The sequence below is a fragment of the Podarcis liolepis genome (genome assembly GCF_965112155.1).
Source record: "Podarcis liolepis genome assembly, chromosome: 8".
In the NCBI taxonomy this organism is placed as follows: Eukaryota; Metazoa; Chordata; class Lepidosauria; order Squamata; family Lacertidae; genus Podarcis; species Podarcis liolepis.
The window spans coordinates 87,711,765-87,737,802 of NC_139560.1; the positions used below are offsets into that span (position 1 = coordinate 87,711,765).

The following is a 26,038-nucleotide window of genomic DNA, read 5'->3' on the forward strand; positions in this document are numbered from 1 at the left end:
CTTTACTTTTTAATGCACATTAAAACTTACTTCTTGGGCTGTACTTTCCTTGTTCATGGACCTCTCAGTTCCTTGAACACATTCAGCATCCAAAGTTAAGTTCTGTGAGCTTTCTGTTTTTCTAACTGTGAAATGGAAAGTAATATTTTAATTCTTTAAAAAATACTTCATTCAAATATTGGGATTATCAGTTAACAAATAAATATGACACGCTAATCAAGCCATTGTGTCAGCTATGCACTTAGACTATTTTATACTAATTTCAATCCTCATGCACAAGATATTAGCATACCCTGGCAATCCAAAGTTTGCTTAAGTACAAAAAGCTATTTAGGGTGGAAAACCCTAATGGAGGTAGGGGAGAGTAATGAAAACAGACTAATGAGGATTAACTATGCTTAGTGGGTATGGAATGCTGACCAACTATTGAGGGACAGCACAGAAGCTTGGGTAGGAGGGGCAATGAAATTGAGGGGCTGGGAATGGAGGAGAGATGATAAAAAGAGAAAATGGTGGAGAGAACCTTGCCATTGTCATCATTATCCATTATATCAGATAATATTTCATAGAATCATAAAATTGTAGAGTTGGAAGTCCATCTAGTCTAACCCTCTGCAAGTCTTTGTTTACACTATTTTTAAATGTTTTCAGGGATGAAAGAGAGCTGCCCACAGCAATCAATGAAGAAATCCAAAATTGTCATGTAGCTTCAAATGATTTACAACAACTCTTTTGTGTTGTCTAGTGCCATTGGGCACCTCTTGTACATTGAGATTGGGTTGAAGCTCAGAGAATCCAACATTCCTGTGATGTTATCCATTGCTTTAATCCCTACATAATCCTGCGACAGTCATCTCCAGGCTTAATTACCGTAATTCGCTCTACGTGGGGCTGCCCTTGAAGCTGTCCCAGTAACTCCAGCGGGTGCAGAATGCTGCAGCGAGGCTCCTCACGGGGTCTCTGCCATGGGAGCATATTCACCCAGTGCTTTTCCAGCTGCACTGGCTCCCGGGTGGAGTACAGGGTCAGATTTAAGGTGCTGCTTTTGACCTTTAAAGCCCTTCACGGCCTAGGACCCTCGTACCTACAGGACCGCCTCTCCCTGTATGCCCCACGGAGAGCCTCAAGGTCCATAAATAGCAACACCCTAGTGGTCCCAAGCCCTAAGGAAGTTAGATTGGCTTCAACCAGAGCCAGGGCGTTTTCAACTCTGGCTCCGACCTGGTGGAACGCTCTGCCTCATGAGACCAGGGCCCTGCAGGATCTGATTTCTTTCTGCAGGGCCTATAAGACAGAGTTGTTCCGCCTGGCCTTTGGCTTGGAGCCAATTTTATTCCCTCCCTCCCTCCCTCTCTTTCTTTCTTTTTTCTTCTTTTCCTTCTCCTCCTGCAAGGAGGCTACATTTTAATATTTTAATGTTTCAATATTTTAATGTTGTATTTTAATTTTCTTTTTAAGTTGTAATCATTCAACTTGTTTTTATTATTGCTTGTAAGCCGCTCTGAGCCCGGCCTTGGCTGGGGAGGGCAGGGTATAAATAAAAAATATTATTATTATTACATTGCAGGTTGGGTTGAGAGAATAATATGCAGCAACCCTGCACTGCAATTCACTTGTATATCCCGACTGCACGTTGGAGTGAACAGGTTAGCACTGCAACATATTCCACTGTTAGTTAGCATTGTGGCCCAGAGGGGAAGCTGAGACAAGTTTTGATTCCCAGCCAAAAATCCCCCATACCTCTCAGGTTGCAGCAAAGGTCAATCTGCTTATTTTGTCCCCTCAGACCTCCTCCTCCATCAAACCAAACATTTGGTTGCATCCAAAATCTCCATGCTGCCTTGACTTGCATGCAGACTGGTTGTACTTTGCAAGATTCAAAAACTATTTTTAAAATGTGCATGAATATGACTCACATTACTTCTGGGACTCCTATCCAACACTATCTTCGGACTCCCCTCTCCTTATAGCCACAGACTCATGTGGTACAAGGGCAACATTTTGCTGCAGGCCCCACTTGCAATCCATTATTTAGCAAACCTCTCATAAAAAGTCTGGGTTACATATACAATATTATTAAGAGGAGGTAAACTATACTTAAATGAAATGCTTTTTGGTGGGGGGAGGGCTAGAAGCGAGTAGGAATGCAAAAGCATTTTATTCTGCCTTAATTTTATTCTCCCAAACTAATACACTGATGGGAAAATAAAAGCACCATTTGGGCCTCAAGCTTCTCCAGATTTTACATTAGAGCTCACAGCTCCAAAAAGCACCAAAGTATTTTTTAAAACACACACGCATGCACACATCCTGTAAACCACGCAGAGTGGCTGGGGAAACCCAACCAGATGGGCAGGATATACAGTGGTACCTTGGGTTAAGTACTTAATTCGTTCTGGAGGTCCGTTCTTAACCTGAAACTGTTCTTAGCCTGAAGCACCACTTTAGCTAATGGGGCCTCCCGCCGCTGCGCAATTTCTGTTCTCATCCTGAAACAAAGTTCTTAACCTGAGGTACTATTTCTGGGTGAGCGGAGTCTGTAACCTGAAGCGTATGTAACCTGAGGTACCACTGTATATAAAACAACAACAACAACAACTAGACAAAATGTGCTTGGAAATGAGTTAAAAAATAGATTAATGCAAAAACAGGATGGAACAGAGTTATGAATGAACATGTGAAACTGGCTGGTCCATCCATCCCTGGGGAGGGAGGGGTGCCACAAAACAGCCTATTAAGGAATAAGCATGATGTTTTCACTTTTTTGTAAATAAGGAAAATAAACATGGAATACACTTGCAAATTGTTTTAAAGTCATAGCTGCTCTGGTTTGCCAGAAGAGGCTTAGTCATGCTGGCCACATGACCCGGAAGCTGTACGCCGGCTCCCTCGGCCAATAAAGCGAGATGAGCGCCGCAACCCCAGAGTCAGCCACAACTGGACCTAATGGTCAGGGGTCCCTTTTACCCTTTACCATAGCTGACGCTAGTTAAATTATAAACCAAATAGTCAACATTAACTAAATTATTACATTATTTGTTGCATTAATATTAAAACGTTTCAGATGTTTTTTGGCTTTAACCTGTTTGTATTCCTCTCATGTCTTGTACACTAGTTACCTAAAATGATAGGACCACCAAAATTATTGAACATGGGATTAAAGGGATTCATAAACTCTATAGCATGATTTGCTGAAACTTGTACAGCTTATTCATTGTAAATTGAGAGCATAATCCCCCCCCCAACATAGGCTGCAAGTGCAGACAAGTCCTCCTGAATTCAGTGGGGTTTACTTCCAAGTTTGTGATCATGGGGTATAAACAGACAGACAGACAGACTGGACTATACTAAAGCAGTTGATCAGTATTGTTGCAATGTAACAGACTAAAACTAATCTTCTTGCAAAGTTACCATTATAAGATATATTTTTACACAGTGAACATTGTGGTGAAAAATCACAGTTGTTGCCTTTTAAGAATTCTATTATACAACAGGCATAGTGACATATTCATGGAGCTATGAGAACACAGCACTTGCTATTGTTGCACAAAACATTTCAAACCAAAACAAGAACTAACTTCCTCACTGAGGCAGTTCTTATTACTTCTAAATTACCTTGGAAAACATCAGAATAACTTTGGTCTCTAATATCCGAGGTGCTACTACTTCGAGTTAATTGTTCTTGGTCTGAAAATGTGCCATTACATTCTGTTCCTTCTATATTTTCTGGCTGGCGATATTCAAGTCCTGTTCCATTTTCGGACTGTTGATATTCTTCAGCTTCTGGAGGTATTGGTACAAAACTATTTCAGTCATATGCCAATTACAAATGCCCATGCCTATAGCATCAATAACATTGTGAGACATTCAAATCATTAATACATTTGTACCTCATTATTAATTAGCAGAGAAAACAAAATAAAATGTTAACTATTGGGACTGATCTAACATGAATTTGGGAATCCTAGCTAATTTGGGAATCCTCTGCTTAAAATTATGGGAAGGGGTGTGATTTCAAGGCTAGAAAGGGTATGAGGAAAAGTGTTAACACATCTATTTGGATGCTGTTTCTTTCCTTCAAATCAAGTTCCCTATTTATAGTGGAAAAACAGAGTTGTGTAGTGTCTTTCACAACCTAAGTTTTGCTTTACTGCTTTAATAATCAGGGTGTTTTGAGTGAGTATACTCTGTGGTAGTCCCCTGGTCTCTTAAAATCTGCACTCTCAATAATGTGCTGAGAAAGTGAATTCTGCAACCTGTTTAAATTATGTTTTTTGAGCAAATTTGTATACATTTCTTCAGCCTGCATCATTTATTCTCCTACTGTTGCTCATGGGGAGGTGCAAAGAACCAAGCCGAACACTGATCTGCAATGTAAAACTTGTAACTTAAAGATTACTTTCAGGGATTATTATTCATATATATATAATATAATATAACAATTATATAATTTAAAAATAATATCTAGAAGCTATTTCGCTTTTGCTGTGGCTCAATCACATTAACATGCACTGATATTTCTATCAAATATAAGCATGATTAGAGGAGTCCAGAATGTTAAAATATTTTCCTTTCCACCTGCATGGTTTCACCCCAATGTTTCAGCTTGATATCTCATCTAGCTATTTGAAGTTTAAGTGTTGGAGTCTCAGAAAATGCATCAGCATAAGATATGGTGATATAGATTGAAATTGAAATATGAAGTTTTGGACTCATCTGGTTCAAGGCACAATTTGATTTGTGAACCCCACTTTAACCCCGTGTTCTGTCTCATATGTATTTTGAATGCAGGGGGGGAAATCCGTATTTCTAGAGTATGAGGTTATTAACAACAACAAACAGGAACTGTAAGCAAATGTTTCCTTGGCCTAACATGTATATCCCAAAGAAGGTAGTTCCCCAACTTTGGAGGTTTTCATTTCCTTTAGTATTGCTGGTTTATGATGGTAAGTACAAAGTACTTTTTTATTTTCTTCTTCCTTTATTTTCTTATTATACTAGTTTAGCTAAGATACCTTCCCTCAATTTACTATTTTGTCGTCTTTGCATGTGTTTTCTTTAACTGGGCAAGCAGCCTGATAACAATGCTAATAGGCTATGCTATGTTAACATTTTTCTCTTGTGGGAATGCTACTTTATAATTTTGCAAGTTTCATAAAACCTTTCAATGTAATTCCCATTGTCATTCACATATTCAAATTCAATAGCCTGTGATCAAACAAAAATCTTTGTCAAATCTATATTAAAGAAGGACCTGAGTTACAAAACTGGTTTGCCACTTTGCCACCAACAGATTTAGGAAGTGCCATAGATGCAGCAATGCCAACAACTCCAGTGCACTGACGTTTCAGCTGATTAGAAAGTCAGCTTAATTTTTAGGATTCTTACAAAGCAAAACATAACTCCACACAACTAACAACAAAAAATTGTCATGAAGACTTGAGATACGGAATTGACTGTACATGATGATGGAGGCACATACAATAGCAAGTATAGGTGTATTTTAATTAAAGAGGTTAGATATACAACAGACTTCAGGGTCATAGATTCTTACACTTATTAGAAGTCAAATTCTTAGGTTTGCTAAAATTGTGGAGACAGCAGAGTTCATTACACAGAAGAACTTCTTTGAACACCAGTTTTCCTTGGTGGCGCTGTGGTCTAAACCACTGAGCTTAGGGCTTGCCGATCAGAAGGTCGGCGGTTCAAATCCCCGCGACGGGGTGAGCTCCTGTTGCCTGGTCCCTGCTCCTGCCAACCTAGCAGTTCAAAAGCATGCCAAAAAGTGCAAGTAGATAAATAGGTACCGCTCCAGCAGGAAGGTAAACGGCGTTTCTGTGCGCTGCTCTGGTTTCACCAGAAGCGGCTTAGTCATGCTGGCCACATGACCCAGAAGCTGTACGCTGGCTCCCTTGGCCAGTAAAGTGGGATGAGCGCCACAACCCCAGAGTCATCCATGACTGGACTTAACTGTCAGGGGTCCCTTTACCTTTACCTTTCCCCCCCTTGGAAAATCCACCCACACAGTCAATACACAAATGTCACCAAATGAACGTGAAGGCGGAGGGAATGAAATCATAATGCACATCTTAAAAGCAGAACTGGTGCAGTTGAGATTGTTCAAGCATAGGGGAACCAGGAGGAATTAACAAGGAATCCTGAGAACATGAAAGCTGCGCTACAGAATTTGGAACGTTAGGTGACAGATACTAGCATTTTGGGTAGAACTATGATATTACACACTACTATTTTTGACCAAAATACAATAATAGAAATATAGTTGAGAATACTGTGTGTATGACACAGGAAAACATGAATACAGAATACTGAGAAAAGAAGCATACCTGAAAGTGTGTGAGAGTAAGAAGTGTAAGAGAGACCAGGTAAGAAAGAGCTGACAGTATGGAGGAGTAGAGGTACGCTTTTCGTGACTGGCAAAGCCTCACAGAGATGAGCGCAGTTGCTGATGGACTGACTTCGCTTGGCTTCCAGGGAGAAATGAAGTGACAAAAGTAAATTCAAAACAGTAATGCAATACTTCAGTTAGAAGGATACTTTACTTAGCAGAATATTGCATTTAAAGAAAAAGAGCGAGGGAACTGAGAAAATTCTTAAATGTGAATTCCCATGTACACGTGGCATTAATTTTCTATCAATGTAAATTAACAGTGAAAAAGGAATTCATTAAAATGTAATCCACAAAAGTGCACATTGTTTACTGAAGATGCTACTTTTTTTTTAAAAAAAAAGACAGTTTACTAAACCTCTCACCAGAATGAATGCAAGAGCATATAAAAGATACTTCCTGCAGTCGTTCTACAGCCTGAATTATTCTAGACTTTTTTTTAAAGTTGGCTAATTGCAAAAATGGTTCACTTGCAAGAAGTATTATTTGTCTTCGATGTGATTCATTTGTCTGTTGGTACTGTCAGAAGCATATTCTGTGCCCACATGGTCAGTTACTCTTGAGCAAATGGGCTATACCATCACCTAAGAATATGTGGATATCTGTAGGAAGATGACAGCACATGCACACCAGTGGGGGGGGACGGGACATACACAATAAATATGATTGAAGGGCAAAATGGATCTGTCTGTCTTATTGGAACTTCTATTTTACTCTGTAGATTCTCTGTAAATAAATATTATTTACTCAGAACATCTACCAGTTTAACTAAGATTTATAGCAAAGTAACTAACTTAAAAATTGAAACCTTAATGAAAATTTCCATTTTTCCCCATTATGTTTCAAAATAATTATATTCACAAAAACAAAAAAAGTTTGTTTTTTTCCAAATGGAGAGCGGTAATAGGAAAATTTTGTTCTCCATCTTTGGGAAGTAGGGTTTGTGCAGGTAGGGAGATTTGCATTTACCGTATTTTTCGCTCTATAACACGCACCAGACCATAACACGCACGTAGTTTTTAGAGGAGGAAAACAAGAAAAAAAATATTCTAAATGAAACAGTGGATGTATGATTTTTGTGGTTCATGCTGTGGCCACAGACATGTGATCTGACAGTGAGTTTGGAGTAGCCCAATGCAAAAATCCTGAGGATCCATGTGGATCCATGTTTTGTAACCACGTTTTTGCACCACTGCGACCCTAGGCAACAGTGGGTGCGTGATTTTTTTGGTGCAGGCTGTAGCCATGGACATGCTATGTTATCTGATGGTGAATTTGGGGTGACCCAATGCAAAAATCCTGAGGATCCATGTGGATCCGTGCTTTGTCACCACGTTTTAAATGGGGAGGGAAGGAAAAACACAGAAGGGACAAGGAGCACAAGAGGGGTGTGCGGAGAAGCAGCTGGCTAACAATGCAGGAGAGGGGTTTAACAGGGTGGGGGGGAGGAAAGGAAAGCAAAAGCCCCCCCCCAAGCCAGCCCCCCCCTCTCTCTCCCACTTGCATGTTTTTCGGCTGCCTGCGAGTCCCTAGAGCACGGAGAGGAGGAGGTGGTGGGCTGGAGCCTGCACGCAGTGTGACTAGGAAAGAATTAGAAGGAAGGACTCGATCCTTTCCTTAACCCTCTGCTTGCCAGGAGGGCAGGGGATTCCCTGCTCTTTGTTGAGTTTGAGCAAACGCAGCAACAGAAGCGGGTGGGCAGTAAGACCCTGAGGCAGAATGCAGGAAAGCAGCAGCTTCCGCCTTCCCTCCGCCCGATCTTATTTTTGCCTGATTTTTGCCTATTTTTGCCCCTGCGCTCCGGCGAGTCAGCTCTAGGGACCACACATTCGCTCAATAACACGCACAGACATTTCCCCTTACTTTTTAGGAGAAAAAATCTGCGTGTTATAGAGCAAAATTTATGGTAGTATCTGAATGACAAGAAAAAATACAATAATCAAAAACATTTCCTAGGGTGGAGATGTAACAACCTCTTAAACGTTTTGCCTACCATGCCCTTAGTAGAAGCATAGGAAACTAGCCAGAAAAGGGTAGCAAGATAATTTGATACAGGTTATATCAGAGCTTCCTTGAGAAATAGTTTAAGTAAAACAATCAAGATGGCTTAAGTCAGTGTTTCCCAACCTTTTTTGGGCAAAGGCACACTTGTTTCATGAAAAAAATCTCGAGGCACACCAGAATTACAGCCCCGTGACGTCAGCGCGCAGCGTCACGCCGGGAGGGACATGAATTGCTAGCAAATTACATAATCACCTCCTTGAGGGCTGGCTCATCTTCTCCGAAGGCAGAACCCCATTAATTAACAGCACAGACTCACACCATAGCCAAGATGAGGGGGGAAAACCTCAGTCATGCACAGTCATGCACATGTGGGGGCTAAATGAGGACGAAGACCGGGCAGAGAGCAGGGTTCAAATCACCCCACCTGGCCAGGACAATCCCTGGGTGCTCCCTTGGGCCACTCGCCTGACCCACCTCGCAGGGCTGTTGTTGCGAGGATAACACGGGGAGAACCACGCGCGCCCCCGGGAGCTCCTTGGAGGAGTAAGCGGGCGATGAATGCAATGCACGAAATATATGAGAGGCGACCAGGTTTTGCAGGTGAGGGGGCCCCGCCAGCCTCCGCTTCCAACACCCGGCGCAACGACGCCAAAGTTTCCCCCCGGGCTCGGCTCGGGGAGCAGCGCTGCTCCCCCCCGGCTCCCCTTCGCCCTCCCGGCTCTCTCTGCCGCCCACTGGGGACCCCCCCTCACCTGCCAAGTCCGGAGCGCCGGTGGAAGTTGCATGCATGCATGCAGGGCGCTGCGTTGCCATTACATTGCACTGCACTCCATGCAACGCCTGCACGCATGCATTGCCTTGCACGCCCGCCAAGGGGTCTCCCCGCGGTCCGATGCGTCCCCTCCGGCGCGGATGCAGCATTGCAAAAATACCCCCCCCGACGCAGCCCTACCTGGGGGGCAGCCTCCGCCTCCGCCGCTCCGCCTCCGCGGGGATCCCCGGGCTCCATCCTGCCGCCCGATCTCCGCGGGGGCGCAGGCAGGCTGCGCGGGGTCTGCGCGGAAGAGCCCCTGCCCGCCCGGCCGCCGCCGCCGCGCTCATTCCATGGCCGTGAGAAGAACGCTTCAAACAAAATGCCCGGCCCGCCAGGCCACGCTGGGAAACGTAGTTCGCGCACCCCGCGCGGGCGCAGAGCCCAAGGGCGAGGGGACTACGGATCCCGGCAGCCCCCGCGCCGGGGACGGAGGGGGAGAGGCCGGGTGCAGGGATGGAGGGACGGGTGGGCGAGCGAGTGAGTGAGTGACAGCCGCCAAGCCTTGGCCGAGAGCCAGGAAGGGCCTCCCCGGAGGAGGAGGGAGGCACAGAGCGGGAGGGAGGGAGGGAACCCCAGGGGTCATCTAGTGACGGCGCCCCAATCAAAAAATTGACTTTAAAAAAAATAATCTTTCGAATTTTTTAATTTTTCCCGCGGCACACCAGGCAACATCTCGCGGCACACTAGTGTGCCGCGGAACAGTGGTTGGGAAACACTGGCTTAAGTGAGCAGGCTAATCTACACGATCAATGCAGTGAGGCAAGCAAGGGTATTTGAAAACAAGGTGTCCCAGCATTAGCCAATGTGGTTTTCTTCATAAGTTGTTGGACTACAGTTCCTATTAGCCCCGACCAGGATTGTCAATGAACAGGGATAATGGGAATTGTAGTCCAACAACATCTGGAGGGATTGGATTGGATATCTCAGGGGTAGCCGGAGAGTGATGAGGAAACAGTGTTGAGTTGACAAGGAAGCAGTAGAAAAGTGAGATGAGAGTGAAGGTTAAAGACATATTAATGAGTGGGGGGAAATCCATCTGTACACCTTCAAGAGTAACCAGTGTAGATGTGTGCACATGCTAACAAAATTTTGAACACACGGTTAGAGGATCAGGAAAGTGATTTGCCAGGAACTGGAACTAGCAAATCAGGACCAACCCTTCACCAAGTGAAAGAAACTGAAAAATGTTTGAAAACACAAAGAACATTCTCTTTCTCTCTCACTCCAGTAACTAACATGCAAAAAGTTTACAAGCTTGTTTCAGTGAATGCAAACCTGACATCCATAGCGTAAGTCCTCAATCAAAAGCTATGTCTCTTTCTGATTAATTCTGAACTGCAAAATAAACTTGAGTCATAATAGCATTTTTGTTATTTACTGAGATAAAGAGAGGTATACTTCTTAAAAGAAGTCTCAGGATTATTATGTTTAACTGAACATCCAAAGGTTTTAGAATATTACAGGAATGCTTATATTCAAGCTTCTTTTCTAAAACTATGAATTTATTAGTATGCATGCTAATACTAATGTCTACATACTCCTAAATCCATATGACAAAAACTTACTTTTGTATACTACAGTGTTGATGGTTTCCAATTTCAACTTTTATTTTAGCTTGCCAAAAAGAAATATTTATTTAGGTATGAGGTTTCAGCAACTCACAGGTTCTTCTCCAACACTGTATATAGTTGTGATATTCTTTTTTTTTTTAATGGCAATGTTTAACTTTTAAAATGTCATAAATACACCAAACAGTACAGCTGGTTCTGCTACGTTTTTCATATTGCGTGTTTTTAATGAAATTCAGGTTTGATAAGCAATTCAGTGTTACATAGCTATCTGAAAAAAGACTGAAAGAGTAAACCATTTACTGACTTCATCGTTGAGGACAGATTATAATCAGAGGCTGCAGGCAGTAGTTTTAGGCTTGAATTCAGAGTAGCAAATGAAAAAGCTCCATCCATTTGTGGAAAGCCTGGCAATCCAGCAGAGGCTGCTACTTATGGAAGAGAAACCATATATTCATCCTTCTACCTACAGCCTCCTATGACACCTCAACCGTTCTATTGGAGAGTTCTCCTAGCCTCCAGGAGCTTAACAACAATAATCTCTCCATGAATGAAATTTCACCTGTGAGATCTCTGGATCCAATCCTTAGTCATTAAACTACACTATGCCAGCTTTTAACACTAGGCTATGAACAAGTATCATTAACATGGTGAGTTGTAGGTTATATGGCACTGTAATAATAAACAAAAGGTCTCCAACGCTATATCAGGATACATAAGATTCATAGGTTTACATCAGTGATGGCCAAACTTGGCCCTCCAGCTGTTTTGGGACTATAATTCCCATCTTCCCTGACCAATGGTCCTGTTAGCTAGGGGTGTTGGGAATTGTAGTCCATCTGCAGACAGACTACCCTAATTCTACCACCTTCTAACTGAAGAGCCTGTTGCACCATAAGCATTTTCTATCATGAGGTCCCACCTCCAACAGAAGCAATGTCTGAATTTACCAACTGAGTGATAGAAGTCTGGATGATTAAGAATGCATAGGTTATTGTTGGAATGGGAAACAAGGGATGAGTTGTTAAAGTCTGCTTTGATGCACTGGGTGAGAGAGATGACATAATGAAGAATTAAGTGCGTGGGGGCAATTGTGGAAAAGCTTGTTATACACTAAAAGCGAACTTCATGAAGAGGGTATATAGGTGGTACCTAACCCCGAGCAAAGTACCAAAAATGTATAAATTGGAGCCAGGTACCTGTTGGAAATGTCAGGAAATGGAAGTTAGGTTCTGTCATATGTGGTGGACTTGTAAATTAGCTAAAGATTTCTGGGAGATGATATATAATGAAATGGGGAAAAAAATGTTTAGAAAGACTTTTATAAAAAGACCAGAAACCTTACTCTTAGGAATCTTAGGAACAGACGTCCCCACTGATAAAATGAATTTATTCATTTACGCAATTAGAACAGTCTGGGTGGTATATGCTCAGAAATGAAAAAAGAGAACACCACCAACAAAGGAGGAATGGCAGAAGAAATTGATGGAATATGTAGAGTTTGCAAATTTAACTAATGTAATAAAACAACAAGGAGATCTTAAGGAAGAGTGGAAAATGTTTGTAGAATATCTGAAGAATCATGGTAAATAAACTAAAACGTTAGCAGGACTAGAGTAAAAACAGTTTAAAGAAATAATGAGAAGGGAGAGGAAAAAATCTGAATTAAATAAATTATGCAGTACTATTGGGTAATCAAGAAGAACTATGGATTGGTGGGGAGGGGAAGTAGTTGATTATTGTATGGTTGTATTGATTGGAGTGTAAAAAACGTGCATTGGAAATTTATATAAAAAAGAAGATGATGATGTCTGGATGATTAAGGAACGTGAAACCCCAACATGAAAAAGACCATCAGGTGAATGGGATTTCAGTGCACTTAAACAGATGACCTCAGGTGTGGGACCTGAGCTCCACCTAATGGCTGAAGCAAAATAGTCTTTTCTCTGCACATGTAACAGTGGCCTCAAGTGGGACCTAACATAGCTCACCCATGTAAGTTGGGAACCTACAGGGAAGAAGAAAAGGGCTTCCTAAGATTTAGGGAATGTGTAATAGCACACACCTCCCAATAGCCACTTCCAAAGAAGCAAATCTTATAATGCTTTACAAAGGTCCTGGGTCTGCAAATTTCAAGTAAAGGAGCCTTCAGGAAAAATGTTGCCAATGTAGCTACTGCTAAATAAATATAAGCCTTAAGTCACCCAGCCTAAGTAGATGTGGACACCTTCCAGCTCAGGGAAGAAGAGTGGGGGGAAAACAAAACGGGAATCCAACTGGTGGAATGGCTTAGTCCCAGAAATCTACACCTTTAATTGCCAGGACACACCTAGCGACTGCTAGTAGTTTTCAGATGTGTGGACAGAAAAAAATCAGCTACTGTTGACTGTGGAAAAGAGATAATTCCAAGGGAGGGAGGGAAGGGGAGGACTAATTTGAAGGATTACCCCATCCTTATGGAATAACACAAAGGTTCTTGTCCACTAAAGGGCATTGAGCTCAGATATTATTCAAGCTGAGGTGACAGCAACCAAAAACAGCACTTTGAAGGAAAGCAAGAAAGAGGCGCAGATTTCAAGGCCCGAAATGCAGCTTCTGCCAGACTGATAGTACAGTGTGTAAACCCTAAGAGGGGAACCTGTACTGAACACTAAGAGATTTTAAGATAGCTCCACAATGAAAATGTTGAAGGAAAGGGTGAGAATTGAGAGGCACAGATGGGAAAATGAATAACACAAAGCTACAAGCTTGAACCCACAAAGTTGCAGAGGTAGGAAGGAACCACTTCAGTGAAGGCAAAATCAGAAACAGGGGATTCCAAAAGAGAAAGCAACTTTTTATATTGTTTGGTGTAGTGGTTTTGCCTTCAACCACTAAGTGAAGCTCATACCCACCTGAGGTGACTGTTACATGCACAGAGAAAGAATGTTGAATTTCCCCCATTATCTCAACAGCCAAGGTCCAGTGCCTCACAGTCACACCCACTATGGTAGAGATAGCGGAACCAAAAACACTCATGTACACTGTGCCAAATGGCAATTAGCTAAGGGTGGGGGTGGGGGCTGTCAGACACCTAGAAGGCTCTGCATCAAGGCCATGCAGGTACAGTCTCAGGTGTGCGACTCCAGGACCAAAAAAAGAAGAAGAGTAATTACAAGGCAAGTCACATACTCAAACAACCCAGTATCAAATAGCAGAAACACATTCCAATTACTATGAACATAAAATCACAACATTTAAATTTTTTATTGATGATGATGACATTAAATTGCCTGTGCCTAACCTGTTGCTCTCTGACGCACTACATTCCTTGCTTTCTCAACTCCTGGGACTCCTGAGGTGGTAGCACTCCTAAACCTCATTGGTTCCACAACTTCAGGATGATTTCTCCAGCTTAAAGAAAATGATCTTCCAACTGTAGTTCCCTTCTGAGGTTCCAAATTGCCACCTTTCAAATAATGGAATACAGAGGGAAAGTAACTGCACTGTGTTTTAAAATGAAAACAATTCAAAAGGAAAGATTCTAAATGAACAAATTTATCTAGTTCATGAACATAACATCAGTTGATGCATCTCAGATTGAAAAAGAAGAGAGAGGATGAATAAATATTATAATTCAGGGAATGCATTTCAAGATAGTGATTCAACCAATGAGCAAAGGCTGTTGGAAATTAACAAGGAGAATATGTAGGAAATGCATTCAGTGGATCTTCTTCAGAGAAATTCGCCTTCATTAAGAATTCTCAAAATATCAAACACATGGACAAGACATTCATTTGAATGCTGGTGAAAAGTAACACTTCAGCATGTTCATGCCCAAGTTCTTATACAAAAAGCTACAAAGTGTGGTGGAAGAATAAAAAATATTAATCTCTTGTAGCACGGGAAGTGAGAGAAGCCACCTCTTCAGTTTCTTCAAACACTAGTGTTTTAGGAAAGCAATTATGACCATTCACACTTTCCACAGTAAACATATATATATTTATAAATATTAAAGTAGTGTGTCTGTAGGCAGATGGCTGCATACTGGGGAGCCACAGACACATTCTTCTGTGTGCTTACAGACATGCATCTTACTGTTACAAATATTTGCTGCAGAGACATATTGAGGATATACAGCCACCCACTTGCTACAAAAAGGGTAGGTATTCATAATGGTACAGTCTGCTAACATATGGAGGTATGATGTCCCAAAGACAAAGAAATCAGCCAGATATATAAAACGGGCTCGAAATGTACTTTTGGAAATATATAATTCTTTAACTATATAAAACGGGCTCTAAATGTACTTTTGGAAATATATAATTCTTTAACTAAGCCTATTCCTGAAAGAGGATGTTCCATATTTTCATATATTAGAACATTTCAAATTAGCAGTGACAATTAATAATAACAATTTATTTATTTATTTATTTATTCATACATACATACATACATACATACCCCTCCCATCTGGCTGGGCTTCCCCAGCCACTCTGGGAGGCTCCCAAAAGAATATTAATAACAACAACAACAACAACAATAAAGAGATAAAACATTAAAAACTTCCCGAAACAGGGCTGCCTTCAGATGTCTTCTAAAAGTCAGATAGTTGTCTATTTCCTTGACATCTGGTGGGAGGGTGTCCCACAGGACGGGAACCACTATTGAGAAAGCCCTCTGCCTGGTTCCCTGTAACCTCATTTCTCGCAGTGAGGGAACCACCAGAAGGCCCTCATGCTGGACCTCTGTGTCGAGACGCTCCTTCGGGTATACTGGGTCAAGGCTGTTTAGGGCTTTAAAGGTCAGCACCAACACTTTTAATTGTGCTCGGAAACGTACTGGAAGCCAATGTAGGTCTTTCAGGTCCGATGTTATGCGGCCACTCCCAGTCACCAGTCTAGCTGCCACATTCTGGATTAGTTGCAGTTTCCGGGTCACCTTCAAAGGTAGCCCCACGTAGAGCACATTGCAGTAGTCCAAGTGGGAGATAAATACAGCATGCACCCCTCTGGAGAGACGGTCTGCGGGCACGTAGGGTCTCAGCCTGCGTACCAGATGGAGCTGATAAACAGCTGCCCAGGACACAGAATTGACCTGCAACTCCATGGACAGCTGTGAGTCCAAAATGACTCCCAGGCTGTGCACCTGGTCCTTCAGGGGCACAGTTACCCATTCAGAATCAGAGAGTCCTCCACACCTGCCTGTCCCCTATCCTCCAAGAACAGTACTTCTGTCTTGTCAGGATTCAACCTCAATCTGTTAGCCACCATCCAACCTCCAACCGCCTCCAGACACTCACACAGGACCTTCACCGCCTTCACTGGTTCTGATTTAAAAGAGAGGTAGAGCTGGGTATCATCCGCATACTGATGAACCCCCAGCCCAAACCCCCTGATGATCTCTCCCAGTGGCTGCATGTAAATGTTGAAAAGCATGAAGGAGAGAACAGAACCCTGAGGCACCCCACAAGTGAGAGCCCAGAAGTCTGAACGCTCATCCCCCCCCCCCACTTTCTGGACACGGCCCGGGAGGAAGGAGCAGAACCACTGTATGACAGTGCCCCCAGCTCCCAAGATGGTCCAGAAGGAAGTCATGGTCAATGCTATCTAAGACCACTGAGAGTGGGTGTCCCTAGCCCACCGGAGATCATCGACCAGCGTGACCAAGGCAGTTTCAGTCCCATGGTGAGGCCTGAATCCTGACTGGAAGGGATCTGAATAGTCTGCATCCTCCAGGCGTGACTGGAGTTGTTCAGCAACCACCTGCTCAATCACCTTGCCCAAGAATAGAAGATTTGAGACTGGGTGATAGTTGGCCATATTGGCCGGGTCCAAAGATGTGTTTTTAAAGACGCAGTTTACTAACTGCCTCTTTCAGCGGTTCTGGAAAGGCTCCCTCACAGAGGGAAGCATTCACCACGCCGCAGAGCCCATCGCCCAGCCCTTCCCAGCTCACTTTTATAAGCCAGGATGGGCAAGGATCAAGGAGACAAGTGGTTGGTTTCACGCGTCCAAGCAGCCTGTCCACATCCTTAGAGGTACAGTGGTGCCTCGCAAGACGAAATTAATCCGTTCCGCGAGTCTCTTCGTCTTGCGGTTTTTTCGTCTTGCGAAGCACGGCTATTAGCAGCTTAGCGGCTATTAACGGCTTAGCGGCTTTAAGAAAAAGGAAACAAACTCGCAAGAACTCGCAAGACGTTTCGTCTTGCGAAGCAAGCCCATAGGGAAATTCGTCTTGTGGAATGACTCAAAAAACGGAAAACTCTTTCGTCTTGCGCGTTTTTCGTCTTGCGAGGCATTCGTCTTGCGAGGTACCACTGTAACAGATTGGAACTGATCCCATGCAACTTGACTAGACACGACTCTAGCACTCTCCTGCCCTGGCCCTGCTCCCACAGTGGAGTCCACCTCTTTCTGAATCTGAGCAACTTTATTTGCAAAAAACTTTGCAAAATCATTACAGAATATCTTGCGGTCCTTATTGGGCCCTGATTGCGAAGGTGGTTCTGTTAAATTGTGAACCACCTGAAAGAGTCTCCTGCTGCTGTTTTCTGCAGAAGCGGTGAAGAAGGTCCTCTTCGCCATTGCTATTGCCACTTGGTAGGCTCGACTCTGAGTCTAACCAGTGTCTGGTCTGATTCAGAATGAGTTTTCCACCGCCAGCGCTCTACCTGTCTCGGCAATTGTTTCATCACCCTCAGCTCTGGGGAAAACCACAGGGCTGTCTGGGCTCCATGCAATCGGAGAGGACGCTTTGGAGGCAGACAGTTGATAGCCCTGGTTAACTCTGCATTCCAGTGGGCTACCAGGGAATCAGCTGAAATGCCATCAACATGGGATAAAGCATCCCCTACCACTCTCTGGAAGCCATTTGGATCCATTAACTGGCAGGGAACACCAGGTCACACATGTCCACAACTATAGTTGGCCCAATTTATTCAGGGACAGCTTTCCATGAAGTCCTGAGTGGCCCCTTGTTGTGTCGGCATGGATGTTAAAATCCCCTAGGACAACCAAACTAGGTGTCTCCAGGAGAACATCCGCCATGACCTGAAGCAGCTCGGACAGGGAATCCTTGGTGCAGTGGGGAGGTCAGTACACCAGAAGGAATCCTGTACTGCCCCTATTGCCCAACTTCCAGAACACTCAGAAAACTGGGTCTTCCCAAAAGGACGCCTGGTGTAAGCAAATGACTTCCTAAAAATAACTGCAATCCCCCCCTCCTGCCCACATGACCTGGGTTGCTGTGCGTAAGGGAAACCTGGTGGACAAGCAGCGGCAAGGACAGGCCCATCTGCTTCATCCAACCAAGTCTCTGTTACACATGCCAGGTCAAGTCCTCCATCCACGATCAAGTGATGGATGGCAGCAGTCTTATGAATCATTGACCTGGCATTGCACAGCAGCACCTTCAGATCATGTGGGTCTCCCTTGTTGATTCCAGTATCCTTCCAGTCAAGACCAGACCTGGATAGTCTTCAAACAATGACTAAACCTGCCTCCTTGGTAATGAAGTGGTTTGGTCTTAGCGTAGTTCCTCCTCCAGCCCATGATCACTGAGATTGTGTGTCCCAGTGCATCCCTCCATGTGGAACCCAGCCCCAGCCATTCTGTTGGCTGGGGCCCACTCCCAGGCAGCCCTGAACCTCTCCCCTTAAGAACAGAACACAAACCATACAATAAACCAATAAAACAGTAGAACCCCCCCCAAAAAAAACCAATAATAAAAATTTACAATTATACTACAATTAAACAAATCCCCAGCCCCAACCAAACGTCCATCCCACCCCCCACAAAACAAAAATAAAATTCAAAACACCACAGATTTTAAAAAAAATTAAACACCTAAAAACATTTAAAAGCATCCTCAACATTTGCCCCGACCCCAGAGACAAGACAAAAGTACTGCTTCTAAAAACATCCCATTGTACAAGAAGTATACAACGTAGATAAACTTAAACTAGACTTTGAAAGGTGTTTTAATTTAAATGAGGATATAAAAACTATCTGTTCTTCAGATAGTAGAAGAACTGCTCATACGTACTGGAGAATCCCAGTTCCAATTATATTAGCCATTGAGTAGATAAGAATAGGTAAACAGCAGCTTCACTTTCTGATTCTGCAGTGCATAGAGAACTCATCTTAACTCATGATACTAACAAAGCATTTCAAACTTCAGTTGTTTTTATGTAGACAGGAAAGTGCAAAAACCGCATCACAGAAATACAACATGTATATGATCAAGGGACTGTACTCATAATTTTATGTATATAATTTAATATCAATGATTGTGTTCAAATTCAAGTTAAAATTAAAGTTCCAGCACTTCAGCAGCTGCTAAGTTTTCCAACACAGACATTCAGATAAGCTACATACTTCTTGCCTACACTCAGTTTGAATATATTTTGCTCTTTATTTAATGCTACATCTGATCAGCTTCAAGACACATGAAAATCTCCTGATTTTGTGTGAGCTCATTTACTCTCTGCCAATCAAAGCCCGAGAATTAAGTCATAAAAGCTGGTACTTCATTTGCTGCTGTCAGGACAGTAGACGAAGAATGCATGCTGAGTTGCAAAAAACACGGCTGAGTGAAGTAAGGCTGAAGGAAGATGAAGTGCAAGAGAAGATAGAAAGTAAGTTGGGGTTAACTTTGCAATATAGCAGTAGATTAACATTTATTATACATAATATATTATCATATTTGCTGTGACTGACAAGCTCTTACAGCTAAACACACACAACTGAATCAAGGTTTACCTTTTCCTCGTTGTATTTTCTCTTTTTGCTCACTTAGCTTATCCAGTGGCAGATTGGTCATTTCAACACCATACACTGTCCTTGCCAAAACAGATGTAAGAGAATCCATGATGTTAGTCCATTCAGTTATTAGTTCTTCCCAATCTGTAAGGGATGACAGCACACGCAGTAACTCATCCCAGAGCTCTCGAGAGATATAAACACTCAGATTAGCACGAACCCAGGCCACAATGAGTGTCTGTGTTGGGGAGACAAGAAAGGGGATTAGAGTGGTGAATAAGTTGACTTTTCATCTAGAATTTGACAACAGAAAAAAGGATACATTTGCAAGCAAAGGCAACCCCCCAACAGTCAAGGCAACATCACTAATCCACGTTCTAGATTCCAAGGGAATAAAAAAAGTTGCACTCAGAAGCAGTAACTTTTCCACAGCCTAAAAGCTTGTTCCATTATCTATTTTTGCAGTCTGAAATGTTTCAAATGTAATATAGGATATTCATTCAATCCATTTATTCATATTCTGACCAATAACTCCTAATTCTCCTTCTTAAGATACAAGACCTATAATACATTATTTGCAATTAAATTGCCAAAAACTATTCAGAACAAAGGAAGGCACTCAGAGAGTAGAGTCTTTGGAATTGTTGAACCTAACTTAGCCATGTTAATTAATTTCAATAGATTTCAATATTTCAATATTTACATACCCTTTAAGCATTCCTGTACTTTATTTTCTAATTCCAATTTTTAGACAATTCTTGTTTTAATATAATGGAGTTATTAAGTTCAGTTGAACACTACTGCTACCAGCCTATCATTTTCCCGAGGAACAACATTACACTGTTTTTTTCTTACTAAAAATCTTTCTGCTCTAACTCTCACACTGTTAGAGGCAGTTTTCACACACAGGGAAAGTTAAGCACTCTGTAATTACAATTATTTCAAGATGATGGCCCATACCCGAAACAATAATCCTGCTAAACTTTGAGCAAATGTATCCTTTACTTGGTTCTCTTTTGATCTATTCATGACAACTTCTGTTATCTTAAGTAGTATCTGTAGCATTTGCTCCCTAAGACAAAATAGAAAAACCACATGTTTAGAAATAAATCCCATAATTTTATTTTACATATGAAAAATACACAAAATATATTAGCAAATGTGATGCTCAGTATAATAATTACACTCCCTCAGAATAGGTTTGGCACTGCCATTCTTCAGACAGGATGGTGTTCCAAAAAAGATCATTTGGGTTCTGCAAAAGACATTTAAGTGCATGTAAACATCAGGTGGGACTTGAGCCCTACCTGGTGGATGAAGCACTGCTCCAAATGGAATTTTCAAAAGAAAGGAGACACATAACAGAGAACAGTGACAGCCAACCAAAACCAGAACAATGAATGAGACTCTCTGTGGAATAAATAACAACAAAGAAAAGGAGAAAAGGCTCCGGTAATATGTTGTGCGTGTAGAAAAACAACAAAGCCAGGCAGCTCAAAGCAAAATCCCATACTACAGAGTGAGGCCCCGAAATCACCTGTCTACATGCACAGAAATCCTCTTTGCAAGAAAGAACTCAAATGGTCTTTTCTCTGTACATGTAATGGAGACCTCAGGTGGGACACAGCGGTGACCCATGCAAGGCAGAAAACAAACAAACAAACAAACAAACAAACAAACAAACAAGGAAAAGGCTGCCTAGAGATTGGGCAGGCTGGGCATTTTGTAGTGCTTGATAAAAGTACTGGCTTTGGTCCAGGTGGAAGGTCTACAAATTTCTTGCATGCAGCATTCAGAGAAAATCCTGTCTGTAGCACTAGCTGAATGAGAATTTTTTTTTTTTGTAAATGGTGGCAATGTAAGGCAGGTGTAAGTTAAGAAATACAGGCCTTAAGTCACCTAGTCAAAGTAGAAGTGAACACTTTCCAGCATAGGAAAGAATGGAAAGTGGGGGAATGAGAGTATCTGACTGGCAGGACTTGATTTAATAAATATACACCTTCAATGCACTTCACACATCCAAGGAATGTCAGGCTTTTTCTGGGGGGGGGTGAGGGTGAACAGGAGATGGACAGAAAGAAAAAAAGGGTCTGCTCCTGCTTGACGTGCCTGTAGGAACATGCAGACAGGCCTCTGCTGGTTATGGTGGCTGCGAAGGGCAAGTCTCCTTTGAGCCTTCTGTTCTGAGATATGCGGAGCAGATCTAGTTCTTGGGGAAGCGGGGGACGGGGGACGGGACTCTGGCAAAGTCACTTGGCTGCTGCCCAGATTCTAACACACCTGACACTTGCCTCTGTTCACTGCTACCTTGCTCCTGTTCTTCTTCACCCATTATTTCCAACGCCCTTCCTTTTCTTCTGGGGTGTGACCTCTCTCGAACCACCAGTCCAAGACCTCGTTCTCTTCCCCTTCCCATTCTCTGGAATGCTCTTGGGGTGGTGGTCTCTACCACCACTCCTCCTCCTCTTCCTCCTCCGGCCAGTCCCTGACATTACCTGTGTTGTGCTCTGATCCATGTATATGACACACTAAGTCTATGCCAATAAAGGAGATTGATATTGATTGATACTGTAAAGCAGTGTTTCCCAACCGGTGTTCCGCGGCACACGAGTGTGCCGTGAGACATCGGCTGGTGTGCCGCGAGATGCCTGGAGGGAGGCGGGCGAGTCGGGCGGCGAGAGGCGGGGCGGCGGCGGCGAGGAGAGGCCGCGCCTCCTGCTGCTGCCTGGCGCTCCTCCTCGCAGCCGGCAGCGCTGCCTGGGCGCCTCCGCGCGACTCTGCCTCGCTGGGTTTGGTCTCCCAGCAGAGACGGGTCACACGCGCACCTCCCTCCCTCCCTCAGCCTGCGCGGAGGAAGAGCCAGAGAGAGGCATCGCTCCTGCGCGGCGGGAGAGGGAGCAGCCGGAGCGATGCCCCTTGAAATCTTCGCCCTGCCTTCTTCTGGAGCGACGGAGAGCCTCTTAAAACTCGTCCGTCCGCTTCTCTCCCTGCCAAGAGGCGTCCAGCAAGCCGGCTTTGCCAGCGGAGCCAGCCTTGGAACAGACCCATCCGTCAAGCGGGGATTGTGCGTCCTCCTGGACAGAGTGTAAGCAACCGGGTTTAATTTGGGTTACGCGGAACTCCAGCGCTCAGGGCAGGAGTTTAGGAAATCCAATCGGGTGGCGCCGCTCTTCCTTGGGACCCCATGGGGAAACACTGGGGACATACTTCTAAGCAAACGGGTCTACACGTCTCTCTGCCCCCCCCCCTTTAACCTTTAGCTTCAAAGCCAGAGCAAACCGAGGCTAAATCCGTATTTACATAGGATAGCATAGAATACTTAATACTGAACCAGTGGTCCATCTCGCTCAGGATTGCCTACACGGACCGGCAGCTGCTCTCCAGGGTTGCAGGCAGGCTCCGCGGATTGAACCAGCGACCTTTTGCGTGAAAAGCAGGCGCTTTGCCCCTGAGCGAGGGACTGAGGGGGGAGGGAAAAAACTTTCACTTTCGTGCGTCCCTCCCGGCGTGACGCTGCGCGCTGACGTCACGGGGCGGGGCTTTAATGGTGGTGTGCCGCGAGATTTTTTTTCAGTAAACAGGTGTGCCGTTGCCCAAAAAAGTTTGGGAAACACTGCTGTAAAGCACCCTGTGATCCTTGGATGAAGTGTGGTATAGAATTGAAATAATAATAAAAAAAACACTGATGATTCCAAAGAGGAATTTCGAAAATTCCATTTGGAGCAGCAATTTTGTCTTCAACCACTAGGTGGAGCACAAGTCCAAGGTGAGGACACTTACTTGCCCAGAGAAAGAGTGATCTCACAACCCGAACAAAGGAAAATAGCACTTTCCATGCATGGAAAATAATAAATCAACACAGTAAATAAGAGACTCTGTATCCATGAAGAATTGCAGTAAATCAGAAGTTAGAAACCTCCAGCCTATGAGCCAAATTTGGCCTGCCAGGTCTCCAATGACCCCCATGTAGATATGCATTTGAAGATCTTTCCCTTTTAAAGATGGGGGGAAACAACAAGCGAATGTCATGATTTCAAAACTTATTTCTATGTAGAAAATTTCAGATAGGGTTGTAAAAAAAGAAGGTACAGTATGTTTTATAAATTTATACATATGTTTTAAAATTCTGAAATATTCAACTCTAGCAGCAGAGCCTGCTTAGAAGTAAGAGCCGTTAAGTTCAACGGGACTTGTTCCTAGGCAGACTCAATGTTTTAGATCATTTTTGAGATATGTTGCACATGTCACACATAGAGGAAATACATTAAAAACATACCATGTCTTTTTATTCATTGGAAGATCCATAATCATGCGCCTAAATATACTCAAAACTGCTCTGCATGCATCAACTTGCTCCTTCAGGAGTGCAGGTATTTCAGTACATGGTTCCAATAAAAACACATTTGCAGAGTTTGTCAAGAATACCTTAATATTTTGAAGGAAGGAAAGAAGAAACAAAGGGGATGGTGGGAAGAATAGCAATCAACAAATTTTATTCAGTTATTCTAATGTTAAACTACATCCTGTTCAGAACACTTAACATGGATTCTCAAACCACAAACAGGAAAGCGCCTTTACATTCCTTTAATGGGAAAAGGCATACAGAGTTTGGTTTTCAAAATGTTTTGGGACCACTCACCCCCATTTTTTATCCTAGTGGGATATATGATTGCTGGTGAGCCACAAGACCTTTCTACAGGTGGCATTTCTCTTCCTAGAAGAAATTCAGGAACTTTCTCTAAAAGACATTGGGAGTTCTAATACATTATTGCCTTGCGCCAAGATTATTAGAAATAATATCTGATAGTAAACATAAGATAAAAAAACAAATAAATAGTTGTCATCCCTTTTTCTTCCCCTTTGCCTCCCAATAAAATACTTTATTTTTTGAAATTTGTCTTAAAAGGCATTTCTTTAGAATTTCTCACTAAAATCTCCTCATGCGCTAGACATCTGTATTGTTAAAACATTACGCAATATTTTTGTTTTGTGCCCCCTGGACTTTGGTAAAGTTAATCCAAAGGTCTTTACTGTTTAATATTTCTAGAATTTAGCAGAAGGAAAGGGTCTTTAGCATCTAGGATCAGCCTAGAGAGCACCTTATTATACTTCTTCTTTTGGAGGGCATACAAAAACTACCAGTAAAAGTAAAAACTACCAGAAAGCCTCGCAACTACCACCTAGTTCAATCACATCAATTTCCAGATTTTAGCAGCTTGAAAGAAGAAGCATCCCAATACTACTTTCAGTGATATTTGTCCAAAGCATTCATCTTCAGACACAGAAATAATAATACTGGAAATAGAAATATTCTGTTCCATTTGACTATCGTGATATCCCATAAATGTTACCTGTAGTGTAGCTTGAAGCCCTGCTTTGACATTCTTGTTTTCATCTTCTAATATACACCCTCTATTAACCGCATTAGAGAAGGAATGTGATCTGCCCCAACTAGATGACCTTTTATGTCCAGAATGGCCAGTTGCAAGCTTTAAAAAAAAGGGGGGGGGAATGACAATATGCACTGGTTAAGACAGCATATCAAATTTATTTTTAAATGGTTAAGGTGTAATAATTTAAATGCAGCAGGTCAGCCCAAGAAGTACAAGCAACTTCCACGCCCCTTGAAGCCTTTCAAAAATCTGCAAGTCATGTCTTTCTCCAATCCTAAACATGCTTCTGTTGGATGTCATCCCCAATGAAATCAGTGTTATGCTGAAGTTCCAATATCTTTTTTTATTAACTAGTCATAATTGTATCATATAAACACATCCAAATGCTCCTTAAATTATGACATCCCTTCATGTAAATGCTCCCACCAGGAAAGTCAGTGTTGTCATGAGTAGGCGCCACACAATTGGGCAACACATGTTACCACTAGGGCAGGCGATATCAGGTCTTCAACACTGTGATGTATCACCAGCTGAACACCATGATATAGTGACACACTGTTGTGCTGGAAAGGAAAGAGCATCACCCCTGGCCCCACAAGGCGCCAGGGTGAAAGCACTGCCACTCCTGCTTCAACCAGCGCCTGGCACAGAGAGGGAGGAGGCAGCCAGAGAAGGAAGTCAAGGCGCCAGCCAGCTGGCAAGTCCCACCCACGATATTCTGCCAGGTGAAGACATAATCTATGTAATTGAATGCATAGCTTTGTTGGTAGAGCACGAGGCTCTTAATTTCAGGGTCATAGGTTCAAGATTCCTGCACTTCAGGCGGTTGGACTAGATGACCCTCATGGTCCCTCCAACTCTGCAATTCTGTGAATACTTCTATAAGTCTAATATATTAATAGGAAAGGGTAAGTTCATGACTTGCGGTATTGACAAGCCAAGGAAAAAAGTACATTTTATTACTCTGATGTTTTATAATTTATTCCATCATGACATAGCTGATGTTTTATCGATTGGGTTGTATCCAATCATATTGCTCAGCTGGCAGGAAGGCTTCCATCATCAGAACAGGGAGGGAAGCAAATTTCAGTCATTCCACCTCTAAATCTGCT

At 42.9% G+C, this 26,038-nt stretch overlaps 1 protein-coding gene across 17 annotated transcripts in view; it reads right to left on the reverse strand.

The window, feature by feature from the left end:
• The window catches only part of RALGAPA2 (Ral GTPase activating protein catalytic subunit alpha 2), a 203,393-nt gene that overhangs the window by 140,674 nt on the left and 36,681 nt on the right, over positions 1-26,038 (reverse strand). For 12 of the 17 annotated variants that reach the window (XR_014529577.1, XR_014529578.1, XR_014529579.1 and 9 more), the window contains 8 exons: positions 24,885-25,022; positions 23,810-23,958; positions 20,494-20,605; positions 19,534-19,771; positions 14,076-14,240; positions 6,345-6,485; positions 3,616-3,783; positions 31-125 (listed from right to left, as the gene is read on the reverse strand). Coding sequence is in view for 12 of the 17 variants with exons in the window: in XM_083518963.1 (XP_083375089.1) it covers positions 31-125; positions 3,616-3,783; positions 6,345-6,485; positions 14,076-14,240; positions 19,534-19,771; positions 20,494-20,605; positions 23,810-23,958; positions 24,885-25,022 (1,206 nt within the window). In the remaining 5 variants the exon portion in view is untranslated. The remainder of the gene's footprint in view (positions 1-30; positions 126-3,615; positions 3,784-6,344; positions 6,486-14,075; positions 14,241-19,533; positions 19,772-20,493; positions 20,606-23,809; positions 23,959-24,884; positions 25,023-26,038) is intronic. The other 5 variants (XM_083518967.1, XM_083518961.1, XM_083518964.1 and 2 more) reach the window with 2 other exon arrangements.